At 44.3% G+C, this 26,201-nt stretch overlaps 1 protein-coding gene across 2 annotated transcripts in view; it reads right to left on the bottom strand.

Moving 5' to 3' along the window:
• The window catches only part of LOC146830873 (uncharacterized), a 477,582-nt gene that overhangs the window by 352,686 nt on the left and 98,695 nt on the right, over positions 1-26,201 (bottom strand). The window contains exon 1 of one of the 2 annotated variants that reach the window (XM_085605067.1): positions 5,855-6,224. The exons of the other annotated variant lie outside the window; for it this stretch is intronic. Coding sequence (XP_085461193.1) covers positions 5,855-6,019 — 165 coding nt within the window. The 5' untranslated portion in view covers positions 6,020-6,224. Of the gene's footprint in view, positions 1-5,854; positions 6,225-26,201 lie in introns of those variants that run through there. 2 annotated transcript variants of the gene reach the window in all.

Here is a 26,201-nt window from a genome sequence, read left to right as displayed (position 1 = left end):
CTGGATTCCCCTGGGTGTCTAGTTTTCAAAAATGTATAGGTTTGCTAGGTTTCCCTAGGTGCCGGCAGGGCTAGGGTTCAAAAACTACAGCTAGACTCTTCGCAAATAAAGTGTAAATTTTCAGTGTGAAAATGTGGTGCGTTCACCTTAGGTTTTGAGCCACTTCCTGTCGTGGGCACTATGCCTACCCACACAAGTGAGGTACCATTTTTATCGGGAGTCTTAGGGTAGTTCAGATTTGTAAAGCAACTGTTATTACCTATTGATTTTTGATGCATTTCTCCCTTCCAAATGAAAGACATTGTGTAAAAAAAATGTCATTTTGAAAAATGACCAATAATTGTCATGCAAATATGAGTATTCCCAATTTCGAAAATGTGCAAATATGCACTGTTTCTAAACTCTGTAATTTGTTCCCATTTCAGAAATACATAGGTGTCTTTCATACCGATTTTTCCATGTATACATTTTCCCACAATAATTGCTATATACCCGGAACAAAAAAAAAAAAATTACAAAATGCTGCTCAGTTTTCTACTCTGGGTTCGTTGGGCTCTTGGTGAACCTACAAGTCCTATATGTCCCCACAACCAGGAAGGTCCACCGGATGTAACGGTACATTGCTTTCAAAGAGATGTCATAATTCGAAGAAGTTACAGGTGAAAACGTTGACTCAAAATGCTGCTTTTTTCAACAAATTTTTAATTTTTCCTATATTTACCTGTAAGTTTCTATAAAGAAACCTTGATGGATCTACACAAATGACCCCTTGCTGAATTCAGAATTTTGTCTACTTTTCAAAAATGTATAGCTTTCCAGGATCCATTATTGTTTTTGTACCCATTTCTACCATTAACTGGAAGGAGGTTGAAAGCACAAAAAATAGCAAAAATAGGGTATGTCCCAGAAAAATGCCAAAACTGTGTAAAAAATGTTGGTTTTCTAACAAAATTCTGTCATACCCTAAAAGCTGGAGAAATTGTGATTTCAGCCCCACAAACCCTTTTTTGATACCATTTGCAGAGAAAAACCCAGAAGCTTTCATTTGCAGCCCGTTTTTCCCATTTTTCACAAAAAAAACAAAATGTTGCTGTATTTTGACTAATTTCTGGGAACCCTCTAGGAGAATCCACAAACCCTGGGTACCTTTAGAATCCCCAAGATGTTGGAAGAAAAGGACGCAAATTTGGCATGGATACCTAATGTGGTCAAAAAGTTACAGGGGCCTAAGCGCGCACTACCCCAAATAGCCCAAAAAAGGCTTAGCACAGGAGGGGAAAAGGCCTAGCAGCGAAGGGGTTAAAGGGAATACAAACTATGGCAAGCTTGACTTCAATGGTATCGTGGAACTTGGCAGGTATTGGGACTAAGGTTGTCTCACCATGTTGGTTAGATTTTATTAATACATTTGATATTTGTCTCTTTCAAGAGACCTGGTCTTTTGAACCAGTTTTTAATCCAGGTTTTCTGAATTTTTATGTCCCTGCAGTGAGAGGGCAAAGGGGACGTCCAATAGGTGGATTGATAATTTGGGTCAAACAGTACTTAAGTTGTAGTATCCAACTTCTCCCATCTGGGCACTGCGCTATTATTGCTGTTAGGCTTAGTATCTTGGGTGGCCCAAAAATTGCTATTATTAATGTGTTTGCCAGAGGAGTTCCTGGTGGAAAAAAATCTGAGGTACTAATGGTATTAGAATCCCTGATTGAATCCTTGCCAGAAGGGGTTTTGCTGCTAATTGCGGGCGATTTTAATATATCTTTCGAACCGCTAGGTCTGGAATATGTAAATATGATGGAAGAGGAGGACGCAAGATGGGGTGTCCCCGAACTTGAGGCAATGCCGTCAGCTAAATGGACTGAGGCTGCGCTGTATTTAAACGGGCTTGTCTAGGTAATCAACTAAGGGCTGCAAATGGTCGGACATTATCCGACAGGAAGAGAGAAAAAACCTATGATAACGGTATAAGGTCAAGTAACATCGACTACATACTCATCCACTTGAAGCTCTGGCATACCTTGGTGGATATGGAGGTTAAGACTCGCGTCGAGAGTGATCAGAATCCTCTTCTAGCAATATTTAGGCTAGGGCAGGATGGGATGGTAAACCCGAATGAAGATCTATTAGCCCCCAGGACTCTCTTATCAAATGATGAGCGTCATCTTAAGTGGTGTAGAGTGTATAATCAGCCTGATATACCTAGCGCTATTAAAGATCAGCTAGACAAGGTATTAGTAAAAATTGGAGCTAGTGCGAGTACTGAAACGAAGTATTGCCCATTTGAGGACGACCATAATGATCTGTTTACTAATCTCAAAGCCCATTTCTGCAAACCTTGTACTGCTAAGATAATGGTCAGGAAAAAACCAGAGAAGTGGTACAACAAATCCTGTAGGGAAGCTCGGGCTGGCTTGAGCCTAGCATTAAAAACTAGGAATGTGGAGATAATAATAGCTGCCCGTTGCAACTATAGAAAAGTGTTTAGTGGGGCAAAAAGAGATTGGGATGACCAAATGTGGCAGGACCTTAAAAGTGTATGTCAAACAAAGAACCAGGCACTATTTTGGGATATCTATAAATGGAAAGGAGGCGGGCATGCGGTTAGTCCACAAAATAACGTTCCCCAAAATTCTTGGGTTGAATATTTCAAGCCTCAGTATGCTAGTACTGAAGGTAATTTAAGCGGGCGGCTCTTGGTTTTAAATTTTATGAAGGGACTGTTTTTAGCCTAGGGGTTGTGGATTTGGCACTGAATAGGGTAACTGCGGGGCGAGCTCCAGGGATGGATTGTATACCTGTAGACTTATTTCTGAGTGATAAAAAGAGATGGAGACTGTATATTGGTCATCTATCTAATGCTATTGCCCAGGGGATGGCCGTCCCCCACACATGGAAAGGTGCAGAAATTGTGCCCATTTATAAAAACGGAGATAAGTCCCTAGCGGGCAACTATAGGCCGATTAGCCTGATCAATTCATTACAAAAAATAATGGGGCGACTGGTCCTAGGAAAGATGCAGGACTGGATGGATGAGGGGGACATCCTCAGCCCGCTTCAAGCTGGGTTCCGTCCCAGGACTAGTACGATAGATCAGGTTTTTAGATTGTTTTATATTGGCGTGTAGTGATTTTAGAAAAAGGGGTATTATATCCAGTATTTGTTGATTTAAGGGCTGCGTTTGATCTAGTCCCACGAGGGAAGCTTTGGCAAGTATTAGAGGAATTAGGCATGCCACTGGAATTGTTAACTCTGATTGCTCACCTACATGAGGATACTTATGCCAGAGTTAGATGGGGGTAGGCAGGGAGAGGTTACAGATACTTTCCCGGTGGGGAGGGGAGTGAGGCAGGGTTGCGTTATGGCGCCAACCCTGTTCTCACTCTTCGTAAATGGTGTGGCAGAATACCTCTCCCGGGTTCCAACTGATGCCCCTATGATGGCAGGAGAGAGCGTCCCGATCCTTATGTTCGCGGACAATACTTTTAATAATCTCTAAAAACCCTGGTGGCCTTCAAAGGGCACTCCAGCGTTTCATGGATTTTTGTGATATGCGAGGGCTAGAAATAAATAGTGTAAAAACAAAATTCATGGTCCTTACTGACCCTAAATGCCACAAGTCAACAAAACGGTTTAAGGGTAGTATATATATGAGCAACTGTCGGTTGGAGCGGGTTGAAGCCTTTACATATTTAGAGGTCAACCTACAGAGTGATATGTGTTGGAATTCCCAGCTAGATACAAGTATATTGAGGTTTAAACAGCAAGTGGGGGTATTACTTAAAAGATTCAAGTCCTCTTTTACCAAACCGATTAAAACAGTATTAGAGATCTACGGGATGAAAGTTTTGGGTTCCGTTCTATATGGTGCCGAGCTGTGGGGGTTCTCAAATGTTAAGCAGCTCACTGCACTTGAAAACGAATTCTTGAGGAAAGTTACTCATGTTCCCCAAAGTACCCCTTTAGTTCCTCTGTTTTGTGATCTTGGTAAGAAATCTGTGCATGATCTAGCCATGCTGCGTCCAGTATTATATTGGCGTAGGCTATGGACAACGGAAGAATTATATTATTATGCTAGGGGCCTCAAAGAAGTAATAGAGAAGGATTGCTTTCACAAAATTAAGTGTCTGAAATCAATCAGATCTCTTTTAGGGAGAATGGGGTTGAGGGATTTGTGGGATGACCCTATAAATACTACTTTTCCCTCTAAGGTAGAAATTAAGAGGTTATTCTGGGAGATGATTTTTTCGGAAAAATGTGCAGTGAGTTCCTCTAACCATCTCACAGGGCGTTTCCTCGAATTCAAATCCTACCCAGCATTGGAACCTTATTGGGATGCAATTGAGGAACCAATAGACCGGAAGCTCTATTTCCAATTTAGGGTAGGAACCCTTCCCATTAGGGCATTTACGTCAAGATGGGCAGGGACTGATTGTGGTAAATGCCCTAAATGTAAGGATAAGAAAGAGACGATGAGCCACTTTTTGTTTTTTTGCCCTTTATATGTAACCCCAAGAGATAAATGGGTAAAACCAATATGCCGCCTAATTGGCTCACGGAAGCATGAGGAGGCATTGAGAATCTTATGCACTGATCCCTGCCTCACAATTGCAATAGCCATGGCTAATTTTTTTAAATGGGCATGGCTAATTCGACTAAAGGAAGTCCGCTAGGTATATGAAAAGCGTATCATACTAGGATATGAGGTTTTGCTCCAGGTATAATTGACTGAGCCATGATGACCCGTTTTCTATACCCTTATTTTTAAATACCATTCGACATTAATTACATGTAGTTTAATCGTTTTTTATTTCTTTTCTTTAAATATTTATAAAATTGTTTTTAATGATATGTAATATGTTTCATGTACATTTGTGATACTTTTATGGCTTATAGTCGAATAAAGTTGTAAAAAAAAAATACATATATATATATACACGATTACATGTACATTTAAATATATATCTCCAAACGCACATGTACATGCAAACATATATATATTTAAAGCACATATATGTCTATGTGTATATGTGTGTGTACGTGTATGTGTGTGTGTGAGAATAGAGCGATCGAACACAAAAAGGCGTGAAGGCGCGCAGCCAATACTGCACAATGAAAGCAGCTTACCCAGAAAAAAAAATGGATCATTGATGAGAATGTACAGTCCTGCCCGGTGTGCTACACAATAGAGATGTACAGCACAGATGGTAATCTATTGGACTTCCACGCATACAATATTTTCTCTCACCCTTCACTTTGTTTCAGTCGAGGATACGACTGTTTGTTTGGTAAACAAACCACGCATGTGCTGCGTATCACATGTACCAGAATCCACCTATCGTATTAGCACACGCATCGTTTTCTATGTGCTATCACCAGTCACGATATGGCCACTTTTCAATAAAATATCGGTGCCCTCGTTTTTAAACGGGTTCTGTCACCTTAATGCCATAAATCTCAATTCAGTCACATCGATGAAATTCTACCCTTTAATCACGTGGAAAAGCCATATTTTTATGAGAAAAGCAGGGAAAGAAGGGAAAAACGCGATGAAAGCCTCAAGCCCGCGGCCTTTTCTGGCCTTCAAAGCAGCGAGCAGCAGCGCACATCACCCACACAGGCTCCTACAAACAAAGGGTAGAAAAGCAGTCTTTACGGTATTCACCGAAACGCAAAGAGAAGCAGAGTCCACGGAGAGACGGCCGGTATCAGTAGTTCCTCAGGCAGAGCTTTCAGAATAAATTACAAAGAGTTCTACAAGGTTGAGAGCGGGCGCCAGCGCGGCTCATCTACCCACTCTCACTTCCACCCACCACCGACTAGAAGCCTCTCGCGAGAACAGATGAAAGGCACTCACCAGTTCCCTCTTGAGTGAAGCCAGGGCGCTGCCAATGTCAAACGCCTGCCCTTTGTCTCCCCCCTCCGAGATATAGCGGCGGGTCGGGGCCTCTACTCCGTGGCAGCAGCGGAACTGTACGGGCTTCGAGGTAAAGTTTTTAAGCTGTGTCAGCACGAGCTCCATGCCGGCTCTAAGCTTTGTCGATGCCAGCCCAGCCTGGGTGAGTCTGGAAGGGATACACGGTGGCAACCTCGGTGCCAGCCTTGGAGGATGTGCAGATGAACTGAGCGCAAGTTACTGCCCAGTAATAAGTGTCGCGTTGTTCTACTGCACCCCTGTCTGGCTCCTTTGTGGCAGCATCACCTAGAAAGCACGTGGGGAGCTCAGACGAGACCATGCCCTCGCCAGACAGCATTTACTGGAATGAGACACGCCCGGACTAATTGGGTGAAAGAAAGGCACCACACGCCTTTCAAAGCCACGCTGATGTGCGTACAAAATGAAACACCATCTGGGGATTAGGGCAAAGCAGGCGATGAATAGAGGCATTTGTTGCAAACAAGTATACTAATGTCAAAGAGGCACCTCTGGTGGCCCACCTGTTAGAATAATCCACTCCCTTTGTGGGCAACTAATTAAATAAACAGATAAAGGTTATTTTCGGTTTGTCTGATCAGATTCCCCCTGTGTATTACTTGCTGCTGCAGAAATGGAAAAAAACAGTTCTACCAAGTGAATTATGTCATTACCCAGTGCAAAACATATACTGGTATTACCAAGGCACTCCTGGTGCACCGGTTAATTAAAAATCACAATGAAAACAGGATTTTCTGTTTTAATAATTTATACGCCCCTGCTTACAGTTCAGTCACACATGGCAAAAAGAAACAGGTGTTTCATCAAATTATGGAAAGAGGAAATTAATGCAATCGAGTTTAATTGGTGATTTTAACGAATCCAAGCATTTCTGTCAAATGGCGGGTGAGGCAGGGCCAGGGCAAGGATTGTTGTTATAAGAAAACTTATGTTTTGGAACACTGGCTAAATGTGGCTTTGTAGCTGCCACCTTCCACCTCTCTGGCCAATGGTACCACACGTGACTGCCTCAAATTGTCTTGCTGTGCACTACCTGGGAGCTTTGATGTCCCTACTCGTAGGACGTGAACCTTCTACGTGGGCAGGGGACATGTGTCTATTCCTTTGAGGCCTTCTCCCTGGGTCATGGGACAGGCAGTGTCTACTAGACAGTATTCTAAGGCTGTCAATACTATTACACCCTAATTGATATCCAAATTACTCTGTTTGCACACTTACTCTTCGACGGGGTTTGTAAAATAGTATGAGTTATGTCTTAAGTGGTTGAAGTCTGTCTTGTTCTTTGTGTATGTATAGGCTATCCTGTATTTACCACTACTCCATGTCCGCGGTTCCAGTACTCTCTTTACAGGTGAAGGTAAGTCTGGGGTGTTTGGCAGTTGACCTGCTATCAATAATGACTTGTTAAAAAAAGGGGCTGATGTATTAAATGGTTTTATCCATAAGTGTCTGTGGGTAAATGGGATTGTATAAAGTGATCAAGATTTTTATGATCCAGCCATTTAATCAAGAATTAAACACCATCAAAAGATGAAACATGACACTAATATTCCTAGATTCTTTACATTGGATAAAATATTTAGATCAGACCTAAACATGCTTCTAAATCCTGCACCTTTAATCAAAGCACAAAAAACTATAGGAAACAAAAAGAATAAATATTTTAATAACATTTGTAAACAACAGAACTCAAGCAGAATAATCTTAGACTAGTATTTCTTGCTGCTACCTTGTCGGTGCTGCTAGTGTGCCTGCATGCCAAGGCCTTAATGGCATCAGGTAGTTCATGTGTAAGAAATTGAGTTATACGAGTCTGAACTTCGAGGAGATGACCAGTACTCTAGGTGACATCCAGGCGTCCCTCAAGTCGGAGTCATCTGTGGGGCCTAGCCATTCCTCCCACCTGGAGCACAGGGATTTGAACAGGTCTGGGGAGTTAAGTGTAAGGGCCTTTGAGTTCTGAGAGATGCCAATAGATCTTTCCATCAAAGTGGCCCTTTTAGGAGTCACGGACAGGGTCAGCAACACAGTTGGAGACAAAACCTTGGCGGGGGTAGGAACTGTCTGCTAAATTCTGGAAGGTGGCATTTCCTCCTCCTTCGGTTCACTGGGAACGAGTAATGAACTGGTGTGCCAAACAGACATAAGGTGTTTACATGTCAAGGGGAGCCCTAGGAAACATAGGGAGAAAGGGAGTAAATGGTTGGAATACCATGGTCCATTCTAAATTGTAATTAACCTGCATTGTAATGTGAAACCCTTTTGAATATTACTTATCTTGTCTTTGTGCATGGCTATGTAACATTGTGGTAAATGTTTCAAAACAATAACATTCCGTTTAAAAAAAAAAATGTCATACACTAATAGTGGTTTATTCTACATTCATGGTCTAGGCGGAGATTGGCAACTCTTGCAGTCACACACTTAAGTCAGAACATTAACATTTTAAGAATATCCTTGAGAACAGAAGTTGCTCAACGTGTGTAATTAAAGAGTTTAAGGAAATTTGCTTCATATCTAAATCCATCAGTGACAGATTAGGAGTACATACTATACTATACTTAGGGGCCTATTACGATGGAGGTCGGAAAAGGTCAGAGGCTTTCCCACCCTCATCGTCGGTTTCAATACCGACCGGCTGATTATGTATCAGCCGGTCAGAATTGAAACCGGCCGTCATTTCGTCTGGCTTCTGATGGGCTCAAGGAGCCTGTCGATCAGTTGGAACTGAATATATCACGTTACAACGTGTTGGACTTGGCCCTTTTTGCAGGGTCATCCCTGAACTTTTTGCCTTCCTCCTCTATTTTTTCTGACCTGTTGTTGGCTGTTTTATGACTCTGGGCACTTTACCACTGCTGATCAGTGCTAAAGTGCATATGCGCTCCCTATGGTAAATTGATGTATGAATTAGTGATTCCATGACTGGCTGGGTTGGTTTACCTGTTCCCCATAGGCCAGAATGGGCAGTTTGATTATTACATCTTATAATCCTAACTGACTCAGGGAACATAGTAGAAATTCGAGTTTAGTATGCCTGAACTCAGAATGATAAAATACATCTTTTAGTGAAGTTGGTTTTAACATTCTGTGTTTAAAAATACCACTTTTTAGAAAGTAGGTATTTTCTTGTCTAACCATCCAAACCTGCCTCTGCTAGGCTGTGTATTCCTTGTTTGGAGTTTGAGTGACAGGGGCTGGAGAAATTCCAGGAGACAGAGTGAGTCAGCACAGAGCTGAATAGAGAGATCTGCATCTAGATGGGTGGGAGGGGTTGCACCTGGGACCTGAATAGGGCTGTGCCTTCCCTCCACAATGCTGGCTCCACCTCCTGTGGTGCGTCTGACGTCTCTGCCCCGCTCTCTGAAAGAAAAGAAGGATACATGTAAACAAAGTGCTCCAGGACTGACCAGAACTGGTTTGGACTAGGCAAAGGCCTCTCTGCCTTCAGAGAACAAAGAGAAACTGTGTATAACAAGGGGACCTTTGCTGAGGAAAGGAACCAGAGAGACTGAGGAGAGACTATCCCTAAGCTTGAGGGATTGGCCTGCAGTGGTTGCCTGACTGCCAAAGAGAGGAGAAAAGGAACTTTGTGTACTTTATTCAACTTGTGAAGGATCTCCAAGGGATTGAGAAAAGAGCTTGCCTCCTGCTGAACTCTTAAGGACAACAGACTTCACCCACCAGCTCCCCAAGAGTTCTTTGGAAGTGCCTGCTGTTTTGCGAGGCTTTCTGAGGGACTGCGTGTTGCAAGGAGCTGGAAGCGCGACTCAAGAACAGGAAGTGCGTCGCTGAACTGCCACTGCCGCTTCACAACACAAAAGCGCCTCACGTCTCCGGAGAAGAGTCTCGACGTTGCAGCAGATGCCGCTGCATCACCGGGGAGCGTGTCGCAGAAGATTCATTGAGTCATCGCAGGGCCACCGGAGCGCCTTGCATTGCCAGGGGAGAGGATCGACGTCACAGCAGACGCCGCCGCATCCCTGGGAAGCGTGTCGCAGGGCCTGTCGCAGCTCATCGCCGGAGAAGAGGATCGACGTCGCAGCAGATGCTGCCGCATCTCCGGGAAGTGTGTTGCAGGGCCTGTCATGGCTCATCGCCGGAGAAGAGGATCGACGTCGCAGCAGACGCCGCCACATCACCGAGAAGAGTGTCGTAGGGCCTGTCGTGGCTCACTTCGTTGTGGAAGCAACTGGCATCGCCAGGAGAGAGGATCAACGTCGTAGCAGACGTTGCTGCATCGCTGGGAAGCGTGTCGCAGGGCCTGTCGCGGCTCGCATCGTGTGGAAGCCTCTCGCAGCGCCGGAGAAGAGGCTCAACGTCGCAGCAGACACCGCCGCATCACCGGGAAGCGTGTCGCATCAAGAAGAAAGCGCCATCTTTGTTTCTTTGCACCAGATCATCAACGCATCACCGTCCTTGCAACTCTTTCATTGTCTTGCGTTACGCATCTGAAGGTACATTGAACTCTGAGTGTCGCATTTACCATCTTAAGAGAACTAAGCTAATTCTACCATTTTAAGTACAGTATTGTGGATTTTATTTCATTTGTGGTCTTGTGTTAAATCTATATAAAAGATACTTATTTTTGTTATAATACAACCTGTGTGGTGTCCATCTGTAGTGTTGTCACTTGATTACTGTATGTGTTCACAAATTCTTCACACACTGCCTCTGAGATAAGCCTGTCTGCTCGTGCCAAGCTACCAAGGGGGTGAGCAGGGGTTATTTTAGGAGTGTACCTCCTTACCCTGACTAGACGCAAGGGTCCCTATTTGTCACAGGTATCTACCTGTGCCAACTAGAGACCCCCATATCTAACAAAAAGCAAACAATTACAACGCATGGCTTTACACCGCAGTTTTTACATCGCAGCATCCATTTCATCTCATGATTTTACAACGCATGCCATCACAATGCATTTTTAGAAACTACATTTACAACGCATTCCATTACAACGCATACCATTACAACACATACCATTACAACGCATAATACTTTTAGGGCAAGAGTAGAGTAAGTGTTGGATAGTGTAGGGGTAAAAATACTATTCCCACTCCAGTGAGTGCAACAGTAGGGTGAGTGTTGGATAGTGTAGGGGTAAAAATTACTATTCCCACTCCAGTCAGTGCAACAGTAGGGTAAATGTTGGATAGTGTAGGGGTAAAAATACTATCCCCATGTACCCCAAAACCCATACTCACTCTAAAACAAAGAAATCCCCATTACTTACCTTATAATGCGTTGTAATGGCATGCGTTGTAATGGTATTCGTTGTAATGGCATGCGTTGTAATGGCATGCAATGTAAAGGCAGCTGTGTTGTAATGACTGCGTTGTAATGACTGCATTGTAATGGTTGTTTCCCGTTGGAACCGGCTTGTAATCCCAAAGGGCGGGCCTTTCCGCCCTTGGAATTACGATGCACGATTTCCGACATGGAAACCATATCAGAAAGCATGTTTGGGAGCCCCCAACAGGGCCCTTCGATGTGTGCCGCCTCTAGTTGGGTGCCGGTGCCCCCTTGTTGCTCCCTGCACCCCGTGGCAGGCACCTTGAGGTTCCTTCCATGGGGTGCAGGGATGAACAACACCTCCCATTTCCCTCTGGGAGCATGTATTACGGCCGGTTTACTGCCGTAATGCATGCTCCCATAGGGCTATGTTGGAATGCGACCTGAACAGTGTTAGGTTGCATCCTAATGAGGTGGGTGGGACCGCCGACCAGAGGTCAGTCCGTTCCATTTACGAGACAGTGACAGGCGGAGGCCCGACATCGTAATCGCCCCCTAAATGTATGTTGCATTAAAAGGCCATCATTTATTGCATGCATATTGTGTATATCTTTAATTGTTAACTGTGTGTAGTGGTCTAGAATTTTCATATGCCATATGGAATGTAGAATGTGTTATTAGTAAAGAGTCAGTTGATCCTTGAAGTTCTGGCTGTGCAGTTGCATTGACTATACTTCATGACAGAAATGGAGTAAATGTACCAAACGTACATGCATTTCCTGAGGATTATTCACAACAAACTTGGTGATGAGCTGTCTTGCAGTTAAGTGAACCCATCACTTTTTCCACCTTGGACGTCTTGACAAATTTGCAGGTGTACTCTGCTGTTCTCAGTATTTTGTTCCCTACTCGCCACATCCTTTAATAATATTGTGGTTAGTATTTGGAAATAATTGATTTGGGAAGTTCAGATGACTTCAGACAACACAGGAGTTGTGAATGAGGTGGTATGGCTTGAGCTTTGTTTTTCCCTCGAGCAAGCATTGGCAGACATTACATTGACCCTCTCCTGTGATTCGTGCTCTGCTCGGGATTTTAAATGAGCACCCAGTTTCCTCAGACAGCAGCGCTGTGTACTCCTGCCACCTCAAAGGATAACTGAATCCACAACTTTAGTAACATGTGTGCCTCACAAACCTTTTCTTTAACTCAATCATAATCATTCTCAGCGATCCCTGGTGAACCTTCTATCAAATGGCATGGATGGAAAGAATATATATTTTAAATATTTATACTAAACTGAAGATGAGGCTTTGTCTCAGCTAAAGAAAAAGAAAATTCTATTACATCCTTCAGGACCACAGGGACTTAAAGTATATAGCGCCATGGACTGTGGAAACGCCCTATATCTTGGGGCCCCACAATCTATACTTAACAAACTCCAGGTTATTCAAAATTGCGCGGCAAGAATTCTCCTGGATATTCCTCGCCGAACCTCAGTCAGAGCCAGATTGAGGGACCTCCACTGGCTCCCGGTGAGATCCAGAATCGAATTTAAGAGCATGTGCATTGCACATCGCTGCTACTGGGGAACAGGCCCTTCCATCAATTCCCCCCTGGTGAAAGCCTATCAGCCTTCCCGCCCCCTCAGATCCGCGACCTCCCACCTCGCCTCAGTACCACGCATTAGGAAAGCCAGGTGTGGAGGCCGCTCGCTCTCTTACAACCTAGCCAAGATTTGGAATTCTCTTCCCCTCCCTATCAGATCAGAACCCAATTTATTCACCTTCCGTAAACTTCTTAAAACCTGGCTTTTCAGCAAAACTTCGGTTTAAATCTTCATTCAGCTTCACTCATTCCAGCCTCTCCGGCTCAACCCAATCTCTTTGCAGCGCTGGGACGCCCCTGGGTAGCCAACGCGCTATACAAATCCTCATTCCATTCCATTCCATTCAATAAAACGTCGCACATTGGAGGAAAATTATGTCTTCTTAAATGAGTTGGAGGATATGGATAACTATTACTCTACATCAGTTTGTATAGCGATTGACAGTTTCAATGTTGTCCAGAGGAATCAAGACAAGTCTGAGTCTACTGAGGAATATGTGTCAGCCCTCATGAAACTTGCCTTAACATGCAAATTTGGCATTTTGCATGATGAAATAATCAGAGACCAAATAATGATGCATGTAAATAACAAACATATTCAGGAAAGGTTGTGGGTAAATACAGAGTCTCCACTTAAGGATGTAATTTCTGTTATAAAGAAAGTAGAGATTTCTAATATGTGCTAAAGCAGCTGAGGCTAATTTACATGATGGCGAAAAAGATACTGTTAGCAGAGTGAAACAAAAAAAGAAAGGGGCAATGCCTAGTAAAAATAAAAACATAAAGGGCAATTCTAAGTTTCAGGAGAGACCAAGCTTTTGATGGGGGAACAGAGATCATTTAGCTTACCATAAAAATCGTCCTGCTGTTAATCAAAAATGTGCTGCATATTGAATACAATGTAATTTGGCTAAGTCGTGCAAGAAGGGTAAACCTGGTAAAAAAGGTACGGTTTCAGAATTTAATATTTCTGGAGATGAAAACATTGTGCTGAACAATGGATGTGTTTTAGGAGTAAAAGAAACAATGGTTAGTGAGAGGGTGAACATTCTCATGAAATAATCTAGGAATACACCAGTGTGTTACATAAGATTGGGGGCGACTTAGATCCTAATAGTGGCAGATTCGGGTTCTCCCTACACTATCGTAGACAAAAATATGTGGGAGGATACATTTGTGGGTGTACTTGGTTGGCACTTGCTCACCTCAGGCTCATCACTCAAAAGTTGCACTGGAGAACCAATTGCCATGATAAGGTATAGAAAAGTAAGTTTTGAGTTTAAAGGAAGGCAAACTTTGGGAAATTGTATGTGACGAAAAAAGAACCATCAGTTCTAGGGTGGATGGATCAGAATGCATTGGTTATAATTCTTGATGCACACAGTCTAAAACAAGTGCTGGTTTCGGGGAGTAGTGAAAGGTGTGGGACTGTATTTAACCTCTTCAGTGCCCATGACGAGATAGTCTCGTCATGGAGCACGGTTGCGCTGTGCCCATGACGAGACTATCTCGTCATGAACCCCACCCACTAGTGCAACGCCCGGCACAGGAGGGGGAAAGGGCGTGGCACTGAAGGGGTTAAAGATGGGTTTCCAGAAGTGTACATGAAAGATTGGATCTTTAGTCAGATATTCTCCTGAATTGCGCTGGACAAAAATGCTGTACTCAAGGTACATAAAACTAGAGATATGCCTTGGATTCTAAGAAATTAGGTCTGGAATTTGAAAAAATTATTAAGTTGCAAATATCGGGATACAGCAATATCGGAAATAAAATATTGTGTTACAAAAATATCGTAATGCAGAAATGTCGTTGTCAAGAATATACATTTCTTTCAGCTAGATATTATTGTTAAGAATATCGTTGTTGTTAATATTGTTTTCAATAATATAATTGTAACAAATATTGTTTTTTGATTATTTTAGTGTGTTTGTTCATTTATTAGTTTTATGTGTTTGTATAATTGTTAATATTTTTAAATATAGTTTGTAATTTTAAGTGATTTATAATTTTGTATTTAATTGTTAATAGTGTCATAGCAGGTTGCTAGGTTTGTAGATGTGTAGGTTGGGAAGTTAATTAAGTCATAATTAATTAACAATTAATTATAAATGTATTATTAATTATTTAATTGATTATTTTGCGGTTTATTTGTTAATAATACTTTGAAGAAATAAACCACATTATTTTGAACAAATAAACATTTATCTATGAACCTGTCATCTGCTATTTATCAGGAGACTTTTCAAGAAGACATAAAAAATGTAACAACATTCATGACGCTCATGGGTTGTTTTCAATATGTAAGCATGCCATTGGAATTGCTTCTGGGTCAGCAGTTAAAAAAAAATTATGTCTAAACTATTTAAGGATATCTCAGGTACAATATTCTTTCAATATGATATTTTAACTATGGGGGAATTTAAAAAACAGCCTGATGATAGATTGAATTGCGCATTAGAAACGTTTCAAGAGAGTAGTTTAACAGCAGAATCTTCTAAATTTAAGTTTAGGGTACAGACTCGAAATTATTTGGGGCATAAAGTGACTGCAGAAGGTATTCAATCAAAAAAAGAACTGTTAAATGCTGTGAGAGACACTCCCACCTGCACTAACAAAGATGAATTAAATTTTTTTTAGATTTGGTGGAATTTTATGCTAAATTTGTCCCAAGCTTTTTAGAAAAGACATATAATCTGTGTCAACGTTTAAAGAAGAAAGTTACATTTGTATGGTCTAACGATTGACAGAATTATTTTGAAAGTATTAAAGAAATCATTTGCACAGCAGGAAATTTACATGGGCTTGACCCAAAAATTGATTGTATTTTGACTACTGATGATAGCTGCAAAGGTATTGGGGCAGTGTTGAGTCAAATAGATTTCAAAGGGAAGGAGTACACATTAGCATTTGCCTCAAGAGTGTTATCACCAGCAGAAGAACGATATTTGGTTATTTAAAAAGAGACTCTTGCAATTGTATGGGGACTGAAGCATTTCAGAAATTTTGTGTCGAGTTTTGATGTTGAAGTGAGGTGTGACAATGAGCCGCTCGTAAAAGTTTTATCTACTGATGGTTTCTTGTCAGCTACTCCTAGGATTGGAAGAATGTCTTTAAGATTATTAGAATATAGCTATAAATTACATTAATTTCCTAGAGTTAAAAACAAAGTGGCAGATTGTTTGAATTGGATACCTTTAATATTAGCAGTTGTTCTTGTTGATAATTGGGCTGAAAAAAGTGCAACGTGGACTGGGGAGGAGAGAATGAGTGCCATAAATGGGAAAGAATGGAGTAGTGCCAGTATGAATGGTTTACTTCTAGAGAATCTTAAGAAATTCATGCTGGAAAGATGGCCAGAAAAAAGTATTTAGGAAAACTATAGACATTTTTGGGAAGTACGTAATGAATTATCTTTGATTAATGGTAATGTCATGAGAGATATGAAAGTCATACCGCCTAAAAATGTGAGGTTTAAGATTGTACAACTTTGTTATGATGGGCCTATAGGAATTGTTAAAAGTAAGAAAATAGTTAAGGAACGTATTGGTGGCCAAGGATAGATGTGGAGATTGAGAGAATTATAATACAGTGTGATCAGTGTGTTAATGTGGATAAGTCACAAATGTTGTTGAGACCACATCTATGCCCAGTACTGACCCCTGAAATGGCATGGGAAACCACTGGCATGGACATTATGGGCCACATAAGTGAGGATAATAGTGAAGTGATATTTGTTTTGGTGTCTAATGATTATTTTTCAAATTGGCCAGAGGTTGCTTTTGTAAACTGTGTGAATCCCAAAAATGTGGTTACATTTCTGGATAACATTTTTTAAAGAGAAGGGTTGCCCAGGAAAATCATAACTGTTAATGAGGTACAGTTTAAGAGTGGTACAATGTAAAACTTCCTCAAACAGAACCTTGTTTAACACAAGTTTAAATCGGTTTATCATCTTAGTGGGAATGGTGAAGTGGAGAGATTTAACTGTGTGATTAAGGGAGCCTTGCAAATGTCTGAAAATAAAAAAAAAATAGATTCGAAGGTTGGTGTAAAACAATATTATATCGTACCACTCCATCTGTTACTGGATATAGTCTCTTTACCATCACGAGGGGTAGAGTATGTTTTATGAAAGATAATCAGAGTTGGATGGTGAAATCAAGACTCCTGAAGTGGTTAAAGGAAACATTTTTAAGCATAGGAAATCTACAAAGAATATCAGGACAAGAAATGTAGGGCAAAGCCGTTCATTTAAGGAAGGGAGATGTGGTGCAAGTAAAGTTGTCCACTAAATTTAAGAAGGGTGAAAGCAAGTTTTCTGATCCATTGTGTGTCATTGAGTTATTCAAGAATTCTCCAAGGTTGAGAGATGGACGAGTGTGGAACATATGTTGCTTTGTGAAGTGTAAAAAAGGAGTGATGTGTGATGATTTGCAGATGACGAAGAAGAATGAGAAGAAAGATTTTAAGTGGTTAAATGAAGATTCGTTAGTAAGCAAAGGAGAGGTGATGGATGGTGGAAGTGGTCCTGAAGTCCTGCATGGTGATAATTTTACTGGTGCACAAACTGTTTAAAATAGTTCAGATGGTGGTAAGATATCTAGTAATCAAACGTCTTGCATATTTACAGCACTATATTGTCTAATTTATTGTATATATGTTATTTAGGGTATCTTTGGGTTAAGTGGAATGTATCATCCTATATTGTTGCAGAACTGTTATATATGTATAATTTTTTAATTTGTTAGTTTTTATTTTATTTAATGGTATAGAAATGCTTAAGAAGTATATCATTCATGGCAGTGGGAGATGACTATAAAGAAATTGACCAAAAGCCCAATCTATTCACAATTAAATCTGCCGAAAAACACACCGGACTGCAGGCCTACCACAGTAGCCTGCCTGGGAAGTTTTGAAACTGCAAATTTGACCTGTCAAAATCGCACCTTTTATAGGCCTACCCTCTCCTTTTAAATATTATTTAGTCACCCCTAAGTAGGCCGCAAAGCCCATAAAGGAGGGAACATGGTATTTAAAAATAGGACATGCAAAGGTTTAATGTTAAACATGTCCTTACAGAGAAAAGGCCCCAAAAGCTATTTTCTCAGTAGTAAGGTTAGCTGTTCCATAGGAAAGCATTGGGATACAATATTACATTTAATAATGTTATCTCTGCCGAGGAAACAGCTGCAAAGTTAATTATTGGACTTTTAAAAATATTTATTATAAGCCCAATTCATTGGTAAAGTCGGATTTGTAATAAATATTTTGAAAAATATACTGTTGTATGTTTTCCATACACAAAGTGTCTAAAAGCCCATTTGCATAAGCTTCCAACTATTACCCTAGAGCTGAATAACCCCTATCATGAGGTGTGAACTTGCTCCCAGAGTTGAGACAAATGTTGGGTGTGGAGAGGGACTCTATTCATCTGACAGGATGACCATTTGGGCAGTGCCCAGGAACGTAATAAACTTCAGAGGCACACCCTTTTACAGGCAAATGTAGCTAACACTTGTGCTGCCCATTCCTTTGGGAGTGACCCTTGACCTTGTTAGGTAGGTCGCTCCCCCTCCGCACAGCACCGCCTGTGCGTCCTGTCCCTGCCCCAGCTGACGCTGCTGCGGTAAGTTGAGGCCCCTCTGCGGCCAGTGGTAGGCCTTAGGTCTGTTCTATTGTTCATTGTACTGGCCGTATCGTTTTCTCTTTTGCTGTCTGTGACTGCTGTTGTCTGTCTTCCCCCTGTGCCTGTATTCTCCCCTGTACCCTTCTGTTCCCATCGTCACCCCCATGATCTGTGCCCTCTTTTTCCTTCTGTGCCCCCGTGATCTGTGCCCTCGCTTTCCTTCTGTGCCCTCTTGATCTGTGCCCTCGTTTTCCTTCTGTGCCCCCGTGATCTGTGCCCTCGTTTTCCTTCTGTGCCCCCGTGATCTGTGCCCTCTTTTTCGTTCTGTGACCCCGTGATCTGTGCCCTCGTTTTCCTTCTGTGACCCTGTGATCTGTGCCCTCATTTTCCTTCTGTGCCCCCGTGATCTGTGCCCTCGTTTTCCTTCTGTGACCCAGTAATCTGTGCCCTCTTTTTCCTTCTGTGACCCCGTGATCTGTGCGCTCGTTTTCCTTCTGTGACCCCGTAATCTGTGCCCTCTTTTTCCTTCTGTGACCCCATGATCTGTGCCCTCTTTTTCCTTCTGTGGCCCCATAATCTGTGCCCTTGCCCTCCGTGCCGTCCACCGCTCCCGTTCCCGCCGCTGCGTCCCCTGCACCCCGCCCCCTAACTTTCCATTCGCTGCCCCTACCTCCCGCCTCCCAGGTGCTCCTCCCTCCCACCTTCCCATATATGGCGGCCGCGCAGAGGACTCACGAAGAGGGAGCGCTGCTGGCGCACCTAAGGCAAGCCCGTCTGCGCCCGTCCATGCCTGGACCACGCCCAGCGCCAGGATCCCTGGATCTCGCGAACGCCACGACGCCCGCCTCTGCTACGACTCCAGCTCCCTCCACGCACTCAACGCCGGCCGATCACACACCTGCTGCCTGGCCGCCCTGAAGCGCACCCAAGGACCCTTCTCCTGACGGAACTGCAGCTTCACCAGCATCCGGCCCGCAAACCCACCTACCAAAGAACCAAACCACCTCAGATGCATCCTTCTCAACACCCGCTCCGCACGCAAACATGCAGTGGAACTCTGGGACCTACTGGACTCCAACACCCCAGACGTTGCCATCCTGACGGAGACCTGGCTGAACCCCTTCTCGGCACCCGACATCGCCATAGCCATCCCGGAAGGCTATAAGATCACCCGCAGGGAACGCACCAATGGAGTAGGAGGAGCACCGCTGAACACCTGCACTTCCAGATCCACACCGATCCCAACACCACCCTCAGATGAACCCTCATCTACAGACCCCCCAGACCATGAGCACAGTTCAGCGACTCCATCGCCGACCTCGTCAGCACACACGCCCTCACCTCCACGGACTACATCCTACTCAGGAACCTGAACTTCCACCTCGAGAACAACAACAACACCAACTCCTCCACCCTGATCTACAACCACGCCAACCTCGGACTCAGACAACTCGTCACTACACCCACCCACTCCTCCGGCCACACGCTTGACCCCATCTTCTCCGCAAGCTCCCACGTCTCCTTCAACCACACCACCGAGCTCCACTGGACCGATCACCGCTGCGTCCACTTCACCTTCCGGAAACCCACCACGCACCACCGCACCCAACAGATGCCGCACCGCTGCTGGAGCAGAGTCACCGAAGGCAAGCTTTCCACCACCCTCGCCCGGAGTCCACCCGCAGATCCAACCGACCCTGACACCGCCGCTCGCAACCTCAAACAGTGGATCAAAGACTGCGCCAACACCCTCGCCCCCCTCAAGAAGCCCTCCAACACCCACACTAGGAAGAAAGCCAGCTGGTTCACCGAAGACCTCCAGGCCTCCAAGCGAACCTGCCGAAAACTCGAAAAAAACTGGATGCGTGAACGAACAACGGAAAGCTACACAGCCCACAAGAACGCCACCCGCAGACACCACCACCTCATCAGATCCGCCAAAAGGACCTCCTTCAAAAACCGCCTAGACAACCACACACACAACAGCAAACAGCTCTTCAACATCGTGAAGGAAGTCCCCAACCCCAGCTCCAACACCAACGACATCCCACCTTCACAAGACCTGTGCGACTCGCTGGCCACCTTCTTCCATCGCAAGATCACAGACATCCACGACGACACCATCAAGATCATGAACACCGTCCACTACGGATCCCCGGAAGACCCCTGCCCACACCACAGCTTCAACAAAGCCAGCAGCACCATCGCACCCCAACTCCGGTAAACCATCAACATCTCCTTCGAGACAGCGACCTTCCTGGCGAGCTGGAAGCACGCAGAGATCAACGCCTTACTCAAGAAACCCAAGGCAGACCCCAAGGACCTCAAGAACTTCCGAACCATCTCCATGCTCCCGTTCCCGGCGAAGATCATCGAAAATGCCGTCAACAAACAACTGACCAGCTTCCTCGAGGAGAACAGCATCCTGGACCTGTCCCAGTATGGGTTCCGCAGCAACCATAGCACCGAAACTGCCCTCATCGCCACCACCGATGACATCAGGACCTTGCTAGACAATGGAGAAACCGCAGCCCTCATCTTCCTGGACCTATCAGCTGGCTTCGACACGGTCTGCCACCGCACACTACGAACATACCTCTACGACGCCAGAATCCAAGAGAAGGCCCTGGACTGGACCTCCTCCTTCCTCTCTGGCAGAACACAGAGCATCTGCCTCCCCCTTCCGCTCCGAAGCCACCAAGATCATCTGCGGCATACCCCAAGGCTCATCCCTCAGCCCAATGTTGTTCAACGTCTACATGGCACCACTCGCCCACATCGCACGACGGCACAACCTCAACATCATCTCCTATGCTGACGACACCCAGCTGATCCTCTCCCTCACCAAGGACCCCCACACCGCCAAAACCAACCTCCACAAAGGAATAAAGGCCGTCGCCGACTGGATGAGGAACAGCCGACTGAAGCTGAACTCGGACAAGACGGAGGTCCTCATCCTCGAATCCACCCCCTCGGCCTGGGACGACTCCTGGTGGCCGACTGCACTAGGAACATCCCCAACACCCACCGGCCACGCATGCAACCTAGGGTTCATCCTCGCATCTACCCTCTCCATGACGAAGCAGGTCAACGTCGTCTCCTCCTCCTGCTTCAACACCCTTCGCATGCTTCGCAGGATCTTCAAGTGGATCCCCACCGAAACAAGAAGGACGGTCAACCAGGCCCTCGTCAGCAGTAGACTGGACTACGAAAACACACTCTATGTAGGAGCCCCAGCCAAACTCCTGAAACAGCTTCAACGCATACAGAACGCCTCCGCACGCCTGATCCTCGACATCCCTTGCCCTAGCCACCTCACACCCCACCTGAGAGACCTACACTGGCTCCCGGTAAGAAAGAGGAAAACCTTCAAACTCCTCACCTACGCACACAAGGCACTCCACAACACCGGACCAACGTACCTCAACAGCCGACTTAGCCTCTACACCCCCACCCGCCAGCTCCACTCTGCAGACCGCACCCTCACCACCGTCCCCCGCATCCGAAGAGGGACCGCAGGCGGCAGATCATTCTCCCGCCTCACCGCCAAGACATGGAACACCCTCCCCAGCCACCTACGGCAGATCTTCTGACCTTCTGAGGACTTCTCAAGACCTGGCTCTTCGAACAGTAGCAGCTTCCCCCCTCCCCCCCCAGCGCCCTGAGACCCTCACAGGTATGTAGTGCGCTTTACAAATGCCATGATTGATTGATTGATTTGTTCCTCTAGTCAGCCAGGCACCAATCATGGCACCAATCATAGCGGGAGAAGAGCTGACCTAGTACTGGTTTTGAGTGACCACAGAGCAGGGTTTGTTCATTTCCCTGGCCACACCTCTAGGTTGAGCACAGGAGCTCTGTACAGATGAAAAAAAGTTCTGCCATCTTGGTTTTAGGTAGAGAGAGGCATTATAGGATTGGTTGCAGTGGGGAACACAGAAACCGTTGCAAAAGTGAGTAGGGTTACCTCTGAAAATGTTTTACCCCATTGGTTGGGGACCTATAAACTGGTGCTAGGCATAAATGTGGCACCCCTGGGCACCCGCTTCGGAACACTACTGGACATGTGGAAGACAGAAGAAGGACTGCACCTACTGTTGAGATGTGAAATGTTAGACCTGCTCCCAGTTGTACCCAGGCCAAAGAAGTGGACTCCAAGGGTCAGTTGGCTGATATCCTGTTAGGCAAAAGGTACATAACCAGCTCCTAGAAGCCCTTTTCCTGAAGAGCCCAGTTGACCAGTTGCAGCTGGACCTTCCCTGGACCCTGCTGGTGGTTTCTGCAGGAGTGAGTCTTGACCCCCCAAGTGCTGTTCCTGAGGTCCTGGAACCACTGGGTGTGTCAAAGTGTACTCCTCCTTAAATTCAGAAAAACCTGGAACTTACAGACATTTTGGCTCCAAAGAGCCCCAGAGGACCGGAACAAACCTGCCAATTCTATCTGATGAGGCTGAGTTGCAGTGCGGGCCAAAGATTCAGGTTGCTCCTGCTCAGACCTTTTCGGCAGCAACAAATCTGTTTCATCAGGATGTCACAGAGAAGATATCCAACCTTGTGGAGCTCTGTTCGGCTACAGGCGGCAGCCGTGCTCTGCTGGAGAAATCCAAGTCCCAAAAGAAGTCACTAAGTCTGAACGTAGAAATCTTCACCAGGCAAAGGCAGCCAAAGTATCCAGCCTGTGAAGACATTCCTTGGGTGTGAATTTTGCATTTCTCCCACTTGGAGCTTTCCTATTAAAAGTCAACAGCTTCACCGGGACTTAGTCTGACAGCTATCCGCCTTGTGGAGCCTTTTCAGCCACAGACTGCTGCCTTGCCACACTGAAGATTTTTGACTTCCATTTCAGACACTAAGGGGCCTATTACATTGCTGTCGGAAAAGGTTCCGACGGTTGGTCGGAGCCTTTCCAACAGCATCGTAATTTGCTGGTCAGATTCCTTTCCGCCCGCCGCATTACAATAGAAGCAGTCGGAAAGGAATCCGATCCGTCATTCCGACTGGCTTCCAACAGGCTCGTAGAGCTCAATGCCAGTCGGAATGCTGCCAGTAATCCCAAGGGTCGCTTTTTCCGCCCTTGAGCTTACGATGTCGGGTTTTGGCAGCCTTTCTGTGCCAGCCTATCTGACACAGACAGGTTGTCGGATCTCGACCTTGGAGGCCCCCAGCAGGGCCCCCATGGGTGCACGGCCTCCGGCTGGAGGCCGAGGGGGCACCAATGGGGCTCCCCTGTTGATCCCTGCACCCTGTGGCAGGCACCTTATGGTGCCTGCCACGGGGTGCAGGTATGAACAGCACCTCCTATTTTACAATGGGAGCATGCATTCCGGCAGGAATACATTCTCCCATTGTAAAGTATAGGAATGCGACCAAACAGTGTTCGGTCGCATCCTAATTAGTCGGTCGGGACCGCCGACCGGGTGTCGGTGGGTCCCATGACCGAGATGATGTCGGGTGAAGGAAATTCTGCCCGACATCATAATAGGGTCCTAAGTCAGAAGGAAAACTTCAGACTGGGACAAACCTGATTTCTGTATCCGACCTGCGCTCCATTGCGGTCGGCCTTTAATCGCTCCTAGATCTCAGTCGAGCACAACCACATGACCGCAGAAGGTGCTTAATGCTTTCTGGCACTTTTTTAACTTAAAAATGAAGAATAAAAAAATCTCTGGTTACCCAGATTGGATTTTTGTTGTTTTGATGTTATTTTGTTCATTAAATTAGTCTCTATTTTAATACACTGGAGTACATTTTTATTGTGTTATGAATTTGACTTTTTAACTGTTTTGGTACTTTTAAATGTGTTTAAGTTAAGCCTGTCTGCTATGTGTCAGAGCTACCAGGGGATGAGTAAGTAATTTCATGAGTAAGTAATTATCTTTGTTGCATGATTAATAAAGATTTTTGCAAAAAAACTACATTCAAAAACACCTATGCAAAAACGCATAAAACAGCTTATTTCATTGCATTGAGATTAATTTAAAACCATTTGAAATTTCCAGTATGTTGATGCTCTTATAAAAAAATTAAAATGTAAAATTGCATATACTATGCAAGGATTAAAATACAATGAAAGGACCTAAGACTTCCAATTGTCAATTGCAAGACTAATACTATTTTCTACACACTATACCCTGAGATCCATGACAAATCTAACAAAGAAGGCTAGTATAAGAAGGATAGTAACTGAGGAGTTTTTAAAATTGGGACAATACTTGACAGTTAAAAATTGCACAACTGGTTCTAAATTTTGAGTTGAATCATTTATAATCGATTCATCAGCTAGCAGTTAGATTTAACATGATTTTTACTATACTCATAAAACGTACCATTCTACAGGCTAACTGAATGTCTCTTCCTTCAAAACAAGCTTTCAATGCCTGTCTACGTGTTCGAATCTGTCTTTGGTTCCAGAGTGGTTTTAATAATAGCCTTCACTCTTTCTCTAGACCCTTGCAAATGCACAGTAAATGCAGAACGTCCTCTTTAGGGTCGCCTTAGAATCTGCAGTTCGTTGTTGTATCTAAATGTTTCCATTGTTGGAGGTGTTGATTTACCGGTAAGATTCCCATCCTCAATTGCAGATAAGATTCCTTCACAGCCCTCGAGAACCCTATTCCCAAATAAACTTGTGGCAGAGACCTTGTATAACTCTGGATAACAAACCATCCATGGGCCCTCCTGGTCAGTGTAGCTTTATCTTCTTCCAGAGATAATATCTTTACTATTTTGTTTACAAGCTGCTTAAAACGTTTGTAAATCCCAGTAATTTCCCAGAGGTCTTGTAAAGCAAGAGAGCATATTGCTGTTTGGAGATAGACCATTGCTGGGCTGTCTTTATTCCTTTCCAGCTCGTTCCATAAATATGAATTCAGGGTACCTGTCTCAGCTCCCTTTATTTTGTGCCAGCATTTGGTATAGGCACCCTTACGTGCTATTTGCTGTTTTTGGAGGCTGAATTCCAGCCTTAATTGTGCTGGCGAAGTGTACTGTGGGAGGTTAAATATAATTCGCATCACTTTATCCAAAATGGTCTCGTATCTCCCTCTCATACATTCACTACCTTAAGTAATAGTTGGTAGCAGTCTTGCTCGAAGCACTTCTAGTAGAGGGGTTAAACTTGAACCCGTTATTTTGAGCCTAATGTTCTTTAGTGCAACGGCCAGTGTGATCCTTCTAGTTCTGATCGCCGCTTTTTTGTTGCCCAAACGATCCCTTCCTGTCAAAGATTATACCCAGATATTTATATTCTTTGGCCACCTCCAACTGCTGACCCCGCAGTACCCACGAGGTTGATGTTTTTTACACTTTTGGTTTAATATCATCACTTTAGATTTTTCTAAGTTTATACATAACCCGTTCTTGTCTGAGAAGCTACTTGTAGTGCTTATAAGATGTTACAGGCCGACTGGGTTTCGGCTAATCAATATTAAATTGTCTGCATACAGTAAATTGTGTTAGGCCTCCTAGATTGGGGGCATGATGGTTGCAATTATCAAGCTCTGCTGAGAGATCAGACATAAAGAGATTAAACAGGGTCGGGGCAAGTACGCAACCCTGCTTCAACCCCTTAGTGGTCGATATTTTCTTTGATAGACAGTTGCCTGTCCCCAGCTTTATTTGAATCCATGTCTCGGAGTGAAGTCAAATTAACTGATTCAAAAGTTTCGGATCTATTTCCCAGCCAGATAATTTAGCCCAGAGTATCCCCCTGTCTATACTGTAGAAGGCGGACGTATAGTCAATAAAGCAAACAAATAATGGCTTTTTGATTTTTATGGTGGCGTCTATTAGGAGTGAAAGA

This window comes from Triturus cristatus, chromosome 5_1 (assembly GCF_964204655.1).
Source record: "Triturus cristatus chromosome 5_1, aTriCri1.1, whole genome shotgun sequence".
In the NCBI taxonomy this organism is placed as follows: Eukaryota; Metazoa; Chordata; class Amphibia; order Caudata; family Salamandridae; genus Triturus; species Triturus cristatus.
Note: the sequence above shows the minus strand (reverse complement) of the source record. Positions and strands in the feature narration are given on the sequence as shown.